The sequence below is a fragment of the Papaver somniferum genome, chromosome 4 (assembly GCF_003573695.1).
Source record: "Papaver somniferum cultivar HN1 chromosome 4, ASM357369v1, whole genome shotgun sequence".
Lineage (NCBI taxonomy): Eukaryota > Viridiplantae > Streptophyta > Magnoliopsida > Ranunculales > Papaveraceae > Papaver > Papaver somniferum.
Window position 1 is genome coordinate 5,660,497 of NC_039361.1, and position 10,526 is coordinate 5,671,022.

Below are 10,526 nucleotides of genomic sequence, written 5' to 3' on the forward strand. Positions count from 1 at the left end.
GCTAGCTGTGGTGACTCTATCACCTTGGTCATAGCTGAATCTAGTATTCTAATAACGGACGAAGGTAAGAATGTAAAGATTACGGCTTGTTTCTGGTTGCACCACCAAAGCACCAAGGATGGTAATGAAATAAACTGTCATTTCATCTGAATTTGGGTACTGAAAGAACTTTTGCTAGGTACCATAAAACTGGTGCAGATGGGAGAGAGAGCCGAAGAAACCAATTGACTATGCTATAAGCTTTGATTGCTCACAGCTTAAAACGTGTATCTTAAGGATTAAATCGGACTAAACCAAAACCAAAGATCGTGATCAAATAAAAACCAATCCAGGGATAAAACAGCCTCCTTGAGACACAATTCTAACCGCAAAAGAAAAAAGAAAAACATGAATCCTAGCAATGAGATCCCAGCAAGAAATACTGAAAGAACAACCAATTAAGACACTGCAAAAAATGCAACACAGGGACAAAAAACACTAACCAGGCATGGGAAAGGAACAAGACGAACAGGAACGGGAAACCACCAACAAAACTAAACCCAACTACAAACACAAACTGTCCTGGTGGTTGACGAGAAAAGCCTTCATTTTAAAACAAACATAACAATAAAAACCAAAAGCAGGGGTTCTTTACTAGCCAAGAATAGGCTATGAACCAACACATGATTCAGATACAGAAAAATTAAGGAAGCAGACGCATCAAAAGTAATTGGGAATGATAGATCAAAAGCAGAAAGGGGTTTTATAGGTCAAGGTTTGGAGGATTTAGATAAATAATTTTTCTGTATTTTCTCTGAGTTAGGCTTAGCAATCAAGGGGTTCTCAGGAAATAAAGAGAAATTCAATCTCGATTCAAAAGACTCCCGGAAAAAAGCCTGAAAAAGATTACCTCAAAGATAAAGATTGAGATGATTATAGCGGCCAGATTCAGGCTGAGAAAGATTGCCGGTGAAAACCAGATCCGAGATAAATCGATTGAGAACCAAATCCCAGCAGCAGCAAGTCGAAGTTAAAGCAAGCCATCTCCATGAAGAAGGTTGGGAATCATAAAAAAAGAAGCAGTAATAGATTTAATTGAATACGGAAGGCCGGTGAATCGAGATTAGCCAATTAGATCGGCAAGAAACATGGTTGTTGATTTAGGGATTGAGCTTAGTGTTTCTATAGATTTGAGACAGGTACTGCTCAGATCTAAGAAGATCTGAGCAGTTAGGGGAGACTGAGTTTTCTGAACTCTTACCGGAAATAGCCTTGTTTTAGAGCTTCTCGTTTCTTTCTTCTCTAAAATTGAAACCCTATCCAGTTTTGCTTAGCATATTTTTCCTACTCCGCCACCGAAAAGTACAACATTATGTGAAAACATATTGCCCTTGTATATGTTACTTATTACAAAAGAACCTCAACCAGATAGGCACTTTAACACGAAGTTCTGCTTGGCCGCCGCAAGAAAAGTGAGCTCGCCTTGTCAAAGGGAAGGTCTTGTTCAAAGTCTTGATAAAGGGGAATGCACCAATGTGTTACAATGACGATGGTATTAGGTACTAAGAATGGTAGTAATGTCGTGGTTTTCGTCTTAAATCTCTTAATGGACTGTCCACTATACGGTTTCTTTCTTGGAAATGTCTTGAGAGTTACACGTTAAATTTCAATTTGCACTTTTATCGATTGTTGTTTATATAAACTCCATTGGTTCCGTCTCATTTGACATCTATCAATCCAAACTTCACCTTCCTCACTACAGGTCGCTCCCTCTATATACAACTCTTTAAAAATTCTACTTACTCAATTTGTTCTGTTAAACTTCATTACTAGTATTTAAACTGAAGCTTATGTGTAGCATCGTTTAATTAATTTTCGGTGAACAATGCAGGTAAAATGATACTAATTGCTTATTTGATTTCAATTTGGTTCATTTCGCCCACTAGGAGAAACTCTTATCACGTTGTCACTAAGGAATAGTTTTGTTATCTTAAATTGGCAAATTAGATACTTAATCAAAATTTAACTTGTTTTTTTTTTTTTTTTTTATCATTTTACAGCAGAAAATTATGGTCGATGTTGATTTTCACGATGACAGATGCAGACAAAAGGCCATGAATTCTGTTACTAGTCTTCTAGGTATATAGAGTACTTTCAAACCCTCAAACTATAAGTATTTTCTTTTTATCTTAACCTTAACTAATGTTTAGCTAATTAAGAATTTGATTTTGTTTACAGGGATTAATTCAGTACCGATGGATATCGAAAAGAAGCAATTGACAATAATCGGAGATTTTGATGCGGTAGATATCATAAAGAAACTAAGAAAAAGAAACTATCATGCAAAAACTGTTTTTCTTGAGCCAGCAGAAGAGCCAAAGAAAAACCCATAACCTGTGAAACCAGAACCTGCGAAACCAGTAGTAATTGATCCTTTTATACCATATGTACTTTATAACCCTCCTGCATACTACTATGTTCATAGTTACGAAGAAAATTCCAATAACTGTGTTATTTGCTAGAATTCAAAAGAAGAAAACATAGAACCTTAACGGATAAGTGTATTCCGAGATTTATAGCTCCACTATTTGCCACCACGAAGATCATCAGTCGAAATGACAATTAGTGGACAGTGAGATTGGTATCTTGATAGTTGCTAGTATTAATATAGAACTTTACAAGAAAAATACATCAATAAAATAAAGTTATACATGGCCATGAATTTTATCAGCAAATCTATAAGTTGGTTTTACATTTTGTGAGCGTTTCGATTATATAATTGAAATATAACAGCCGAAATGAATATTTTCTTGTAATATAGTTTTTATGCTACATGTTTTAGTTATAGATGTGGTATAGATTTTGTACATTCTTTATTTATATCTCTAATAATTTTTTCCCATCCTTTCAAAATAAAAAAATCATGTGATCAGCTTAAGTGATTTCTAAAGATTAAACCATTGATTAATCAGTCAAATGCCCATGGGGAACCACCAATCTTCTAACATTATAGTTCGATAAAATGCTTTGACTGACTTAGACTCTAAGCTTATGTGTAACAGTAGTCTAATTGTGCGTACATGATTAGTTACATTAGACGCCCAAAACCTTTACGATCAGGGGCTAGATTGAATGTTTATGAATATTCTAGAAATGAAAAGTTTTAAGTAAGCCGGAAGATAAGTTAGCCAGGCATGTTAGAATATTTAGAGTCTCAGATACCTAAAGTTGTGGAGGAGGATAAACCTAATGTTTTAGTGTAACAAATTGATGAAATTTCATCATTGGGTAAATAAAAAAAATCAATTGGTAGTAATCATAAAATAAAAGAATTTTCCAAAGCAAATTAAAAAAATACTGACATGCTAATGGATGATTTCAGATGAGACCTATATAACTGGTCTTTCTGTTGCTTCAAAGTCAATTGCTTTTTGATGGTTTATCACCTGATATAGTGGTCAGAATTGGCATGCTGCTATTATTTACAAGTTCTAGTTTCAGACTAGTTTAAACTTTGTGTATCTCTCTTGCACTAAAAACATGGTTTCTGAAGTTTATTGTTCTTATGTGATAACTTTTGCTCTTTCTTGCGTCACAAAAAACAAAAATTCTTGGCGAACCCAAACTGGACTATAAAAAAACCACCCCTCACAAGGCTTTTAGTGGGCCCCATTATAAATACCCGCTGTCCTCCGATGGGGCCCACCGGAATCCACCAATAAAAACCGTGAGAGCTTTTTATAATATTGTTTTGGCGTGGTTCGGACCTTGGGTTGGTCTGTTTAGAACACTGCCCAAAAAAAAAAAACACAAGAAAATGAAGAAACGGCACTTTTTTTTTTTTTTTTTTATGTAGAGATTTATTGGAAATTCCTCGTCCCTTATTAATAAATTGAGTACCAAAAAATTGATTGGAAAATATTAAATTTCGATGTACTTCGAATATAATCAAAGAGAACGAAAAAACTCTACTGCAAGTAAAAATTAATAAACTCTATTGCCCACCTCTTGAACACGTTGTGAAAAATAATTCTAAAAATTGAAATCACAAAGATGTGTACCAAATTTATATAAAAACGACGACATATTTTATTTCAATCACAAATAAAACAACAACAAAACAAGACATTTTTTCATCTCCATCATCGACTACTAATACTGCCATAAGATCGAATTTCTTTCTTTGGTTCCTCCGATTTCTACCTCTTAGCTCCAAGGAAACCATCCCTTAGGTGCATTTTTCTTATCATCTTCTTTCTTTTTCTGCTTTCCTTTCCCTTTTCTATCTGCCTCACTTGCCTCTGCCTCGTTTATCAATCTCGTCGCACTTGCACCGGGATAAAGCTCTTTCAGATTTTTCTTCAGCTCTTCTTTCTTTTTCTGCTCTTCTTTCCTTTTTCTATCTGCCTCACTTGCCTCGGCCTCGTTCATCAATCTCGTCACACTTGCTCCCGGATAAAGCTCTTTCAGATTGTTCTTCACTTGTTCTTTCTTTTTCTTCGCCTCTTCTTTCTTTTTTCTCTCTGCCTCATTTACCTCGGCCTCGTTCATCAATCTCGTCACACTTGCTCCAGGATAAATCTCTTTCAGATTGTTCTTCACCTTTTCTATCTTTGAAGTTCTACTAGTGGAAGCTTCTGTTTTATCTGGTTCCGGCACTTTTTGGATCCACTCTCCAACATAACCAACAACATTCCAAATTATTTTTTTTGGATCAACATCTCCGATCAATGGTGCCATCGTGTAAATAACCTTGATTATTGAATGAAGTTTCAGAGAACAAATTGAGTGCGAGGAAAACAAGAGAGAAATGTAGATATCTTGAGAAGCTCGAGTAGTTGAAGGTATATAGAGCTCGAGAGGCTTTAAATAAGTAATAGAAAGAACCACCTCATAATTAATAAATCAAAGTAAACTCGAGTCTTCTAATAAACCACATTAGGAGTTTTCTTATACCCTTTAAAGTATGCAAATCATAGTAAACTCGAGTCTTCTTATAAACCAGATTAGAAGTTTTCGTATACTCATACGCGTCTAAAAATTACGAAATGGTTACTTCTTAGAAACCAACCCTAATTAAAAATAACTAAATTTTTGACTACATGACTTTCTTTTTGCTCCTATAAATTTCTTCATTGTCTTCGTTATCAGCTTACCTTCATCTAGTTCATTTCTCTATAATTTCCTCTCTCGCACTCGATTTGTGTTCTTAAACTAAAATCAATTTTCAGAAGAACAATGGAGGTAAAAAGTAGTATCTGGTTGTTTACATGCTTGGATTTGTCATTTGGATGGGTTTTTCCATTCTTTGTCTCATTTGGTGTTCAAATGATCACTATCGGTAAACAAAGAGCCATTGAATTTTTCTAGCATGATTCTAATTTATTTAATTGTTTGTTGTAATAGATACTAGTAGTGAAATTATTTGATTTGGATCTAAACGATGACGTATGCAAACAAAGAGCCATTGAAGCTGCTTCTCCTTCTGCTTTATCAGGTAAGTTTCATAATCCCCCAATTATTTTCTATGTCCTAAGCTTGATAACTAATATTCGAAAAATGCCTTAAATTTGCTTACAGAGGGTTTGAGAATATTGGAGGATGCGGACCAAAACACATTAACAGTAATTGGAGAAGTTGTTCCTCCAGAATTAATTGTAGGCAGATTAAGCTTGGTTTGTCATGTAAAAGTAGTTTCATTTGAGCCAGGACCAGAACCAAGGAAAAACCCTACAGATCATATGGTTGACTTTTATCAGTCTTATGGTCAACCGGCAGCGAACATGGTAGGTAATCTTTGTAGGACATTAGGTCCACCGGCAGCGAACACGGTAGGTAATCTTTGTAAGACTTTAATTCCACCGGCAGCGATGATGGCGACCAAGTTGGGAAAGATTTGCTATTCAGCAATAGTTGAAGACAAGAAACCAATACATATACAGGAAGGATTAGTTAAGAAAGTCAATAAGCACCATCGCGAAAATCCAGATAAAGCGAAAGTGTTCACGGTAGCACCAGGAATAAGCGGAGGAGTAGTTTGGCGGCAAGACAATCAGAAAAGGGTCGTTCAACTTCCAACCTTCATGTACAACAAGATGTTAGAGACTGGTTCCAGCAGTACCGCTGGTGGAGGTACCACTACAAGCGCCGGCACCACTACCAGAACCAACAGAGGTACCACTACAACCGCCGGCACCAGAACCGGGGCTAGTACAGGAACCAATAGAGGTACCACTACAGGAACCAATAGAGGTACGAGCACAATCACAGGTAGTAGTAGAGGTACCAGTACCAACACCAGAACCGGTACAGAAATCTTAAAACATCAGAAAAGGAAGAAAAAGAAGATCAGTGTATGTACACCTTTCATCATCCACCACGTGTACAGAAAGAGACACGTGGAAGGCATGCAAAACAAGATATCAAAACATGATAGCAAGCATCTCATTAGAAAATGTCACCGGTCAGCAGATCTGACGGTCAGGGACAGAGGATCACAAAGGTATGATGGCTCAGAGGAGCACCAGATAATACTCCTTGGGTGTTAGTACACCCAATCCCGAGGAAGATCCCAGATCAACGGCCAAGAGGAAGTTTGGCTGACACAGATGTGACCAGACACTTGTCTGACACGAGCAGACATCCATCTACCCGCATTAAATACCAAAGAGATATACACGTGTCAATCAGCTCGTGGAAGAGGTGAGCATAATCCTTCGTATTCAAGCTCAGGCCGCAGCATATACCGAAGACCTCTGCGTAATGGGCACAAAATACAAGAAGATCCCAGATCAACGGCTGAGAGGAAGTTTGACCGACATAGATGTGACCAGACAAAGAGACACTTGTCTGACACGAGCAGACATCCATCTACCCGCATTAAATACCAAAGAGATATAGAGGTGTCAATCAGCTCGTGGAAGAGGAGAGGATAATCCTTCGTATTCAAGCTCAGGCCTGCCGAAGACCTCTGCGTAATGGGCACAAAGCACAAGAAGATAAGATTACAACGGCGCCTCAGAAGTGGGACCCACGTTCCAACCCTATAAATACCCCTTTCCACTAAGAGAGAAATGGTCGACCAATCCAGAGCAATTATAGGAGAATATAGGAGAAAGAAATAGGAAGAGTAAGTAATCCCCCTACTTCCGCAGACCTATGTATACTCTAAAGTCATTCGACTATCTTTGTAATCATTCAATACATAGTGAAACACCAGCCCCGTGGATGTAGGCCTTAGTGTCGAACCACGTAAATCTGTCTTATTTACATTTCAGCACCTTACATTCAGCGTTGAACTTCATGTACTTTACATTTATACTTGATTCTCGGTTTATTCCATTACACGAACATTATTTATGATAATATTCGACTAGACAATGACAAGCTCGAAGGCTTCGAGTCGATGAATCGATATAATCATCCCCTTTACGCATACGACGTACAATTCTAGAATTAGAATGTATGCAAATATTGTTTGTGAACACGTGGATGGCTTCGTGATTTATGTGTTCACAATCGGTAAGGAAAATGAAACCTAAAACCAATCAATAAGAAGGGTTTATCTTCTCTATTGGTTAGGGAATGGAGATGAAGAATATTGGACCAACTCCCAACTCAGTTGCTGGACTCACAGAGTCCAGTGGGGTCTGGGATGCCCTCTAGCGGAATGGGTACACGTAGAAATGGATCTCTTTTTTTGTATTTTTTTCTCCTTCGCAAAACTGTCAGTTTGTGCAACTACACGCACCTTCGTAATTTGATTTATTTTATGCAACGCCTTTGTACCGACTAACTATGGTTAACTTATTTGGTAGCTTTTTATGTATCTTTTTATTACTTTTTTTTAAATTATTTGGTAGCTTTTTATTTTTTATGTAGTTGGCTGCCATGATCTTCTATATTAATTTTCTTTTATCTTACTTTTCTTTTCGTTTTTTAATTCCTCCAGAACAAACTAAATATTTCTTGAATATATCATCAAGGAAAATGAAAATGGACACTAGTGCAAGACTTCATATAAGAGTCGGTATACTGGAAATATCACTCAATACAAGTGTGCAAAGAAGCAATAAATCGAAAAGTAATGGTATTTTAAGAGATTATTGGCCAACCGGCTTGATAATTTGTTTCCCGAAGAGAATTATATTATTTTAAGATAATATCTAAAGACTTAAAGGCCTAGACAAATAAAACTCTCACGTTAAACGGTGAGGAAACCCTCGTTTCTTATCGGTGAAAATAGGTCCTTTTTGAGTTTTGTGAAACGAGTGTTTTGGTGAGGACATTGGCAACATATTATTCGCTTGGAATTAGAATTTATGGAAGTCCAAATAAAACTAGGAAATCGTTAACGTATGGACTCTCTTTTCATGGTACAATACTATTTTTTTCATGGAAATCGTTAACCTACTAAATTTATGGATTTTTTTTTTTTCGTAAGTCTTTAGACGTCCGTCCGATCCCTTCCATTGGGTTTCCTGATTTGCCTATAAGATGTCTCCACGATTATATATTAGGAAAAATTTCTGAGAAAAAGAAAACGAATGAAATTGGGGGTTTGTCTGCTTGGTGCAAGTAAGGTTGATTTGTGAACAACTATTTGAGTCGAGAAATTAGGGAAGGAGGAATGGAGTTGTGCTGCAGATGGAGGTATTGATGAAGAAGATTACTGCAGGACAAAAGGAAGAACAATGAATTTATTGCCGGTTGGATTGATAATTCTGGTAGGTGCTAATTCGAGGGGTTAGGACATGTCTTAGGTTGCAGTTGAGTTCAGGAAGACATAGAAGAATGGGTGACTATTGTTTCCTTAGAAATCAATTGAGTTTAAAGAATCCGATGTTATGGATGTGCACCAAGGTTAGGAGGTGTTCTCGAAAGTAACAAAGGTTTGAACTCAATTGAGACCGAGAAATCAGTGTAGACATATGCGATCACATCTCATATTAGAACGAACGAGAAGAAGATAAGAGGATGAAGTGCCACTAGGTACAACGTTGTTTACTTGGCAGTTAATCCTAGAATATTAGGTTGCAATAAATCTCAAGTTTTACAAGTTCTATTAGCTCTGAACAAATTAATAGCAGGAGTAAATCAAGTGAAGGTTATACGTTAACTAAGATGAAGCTTCCAGTGTTTCCATTGCTCAAGTATGGTTATTAAGAATCTATTGCAGTTTGTACGCAAAATTCTCTGATGACCTTCCATGTTGTTGATATTATGTTGATATGTTTTGCTGGTGCACAGGTGATTCAACATGGGGCTTGCTTAGGTCTTGGATTGCTGCTCTTGGAACATCTGATGAAGAGATATATGAGGATATAAAGAATGTTCTTTACACCAATAGTGTTGTGGCAGGTGAGGCATACATGCATAGGTGTGGTTTTCCTATTTAGGCATACCGAGAAATCTATAGATGAAAAATGAACGTAAAGATATACCTGAATGAAAATGTGAGGGCTAAGATGTATCCCATCCAAACACTGGAATGATCCCTATGCTCAAATAGATAGCAGTAGGACCAAAGAGAACTAATTAATTGCGATGTACACTTACACAATTCAGTTTTTCATGAATCTGTAGTTTTGTTCATTTTTCAGTTGTAGATTTCTTGCATCCAGGGCCGTCTTAGGCACTAGGCCATATAGGCGGTCGCCTAGGGCCCCAAATTCATGGGGGCCCAAAATTTTTTTTTTAATTATAGGTAATATGTGACAGTAATAGGTATTACAAAATAATTTTCTACGTTAATTGTTACTAAATGTTTTGAAACAGTTTATAACCGTTACTAAAGTTTTGATTTTTGAATTCGACAACCCATTTTGGGGATTTTACATGCTAATTTGCCGGCTTATAACCTCAAAATCCAATCAAAAAGGCTTAAAAAATTTGGGCGGCCTTCGGCCGCATAGCATATTCAAAGTATCTCTTTAAATACGTAGATGTGCATCGCCTAAACTAAAAATTGAAGTCTTTCTCTACCTTGATAACCCGTAAAAAGGCCCTATAATTTAACTTCGCCTAGAGCACTCCAAACACAGTAACACGGCCCTGCTTGCATCTCCCTTTTTTCTTTTCGGGTAAAATATGTTTTATAACAGTGATCCCTGCGATGCACCTGCATTGTTTATGTTATTTTGATTATAACCGACACAAGGGAACATCTTGTGACTTAGGAGGTGTCAAGGAGTCTACAGTTTGCTGCCGCAATTTACTGTATATAATATGTTCGTATTTGGTTAAAAGGAGACTACATTATAGGGCTTGCTTTCGGTACACTTAGGAACATTTGATCAACAGAAACGACCAGTGATTTTGCACCTGAAATGAAATTTTTGCTTCAAAGATGTGACCCTGCAGCTCGGGAAATCACCCCTAAAGCACCCCACTCTAAACACCTTATGGTCCTTTAAAGCTCGGCGCCATTGTTCCTAACATCCGGAAAGAAGGTTCCTCTTAAAAATATAGAACCAGGACTCTATTGGTAGAAGTTTTAATAAAGAGACCAAGATACTGGCTCTTAAGCTATAGCTCCATAGTACAGG

The 10,526-nt window shown here is 37.0% G+C and overlaps 1 protein-coding gene across 1 annotated transcript; it reads left to right on the forward strand.

Annotated features, from left to right (window-relative positions):
* The first annotated feature begins 5,217 nt into the window (after positions 1-5,217).
* On the forward strand, positions 5,218-9,613 carry LOC113271873. Its single transcript, XM_026521796.1, has 5 exons — positions 5,218-5,223; positions 5,386-5,476; positions 5,560-6,231; positions 9,229-9,339; positions 9,582-9,613. The coding sequence occupies exons 1-5, from the start codon at positions 5,218-5,220 to the stop codon at positions 9,611-9,613; spliced, it is 912 nt and encodes a 303-aa protein (XP_026377581.1).
* The last annotated feature ends 913 nt before the right edge of the window (positions 9,614-10,526 follow it).

Bases quoted from the DNA above. Each gene is read 5' to 3' on its own strand.
- LOC113271873 (XM_026521796.1), top strand. The intron at 6,232-9,228 runs GTACGAGCACAA...GCTGGTGCACAG, and splicing joins CACTACAGGAACCAATAGAG to GTGATTCAACATGGGGCTTG. The intron at 9,340-9,581 runs GTGAGGCATACA...TTCATTTTTCAG, and splicing joins CACCAATAGTGTTGTGGCAG to TTGTAGATTTCTTGCATCCA.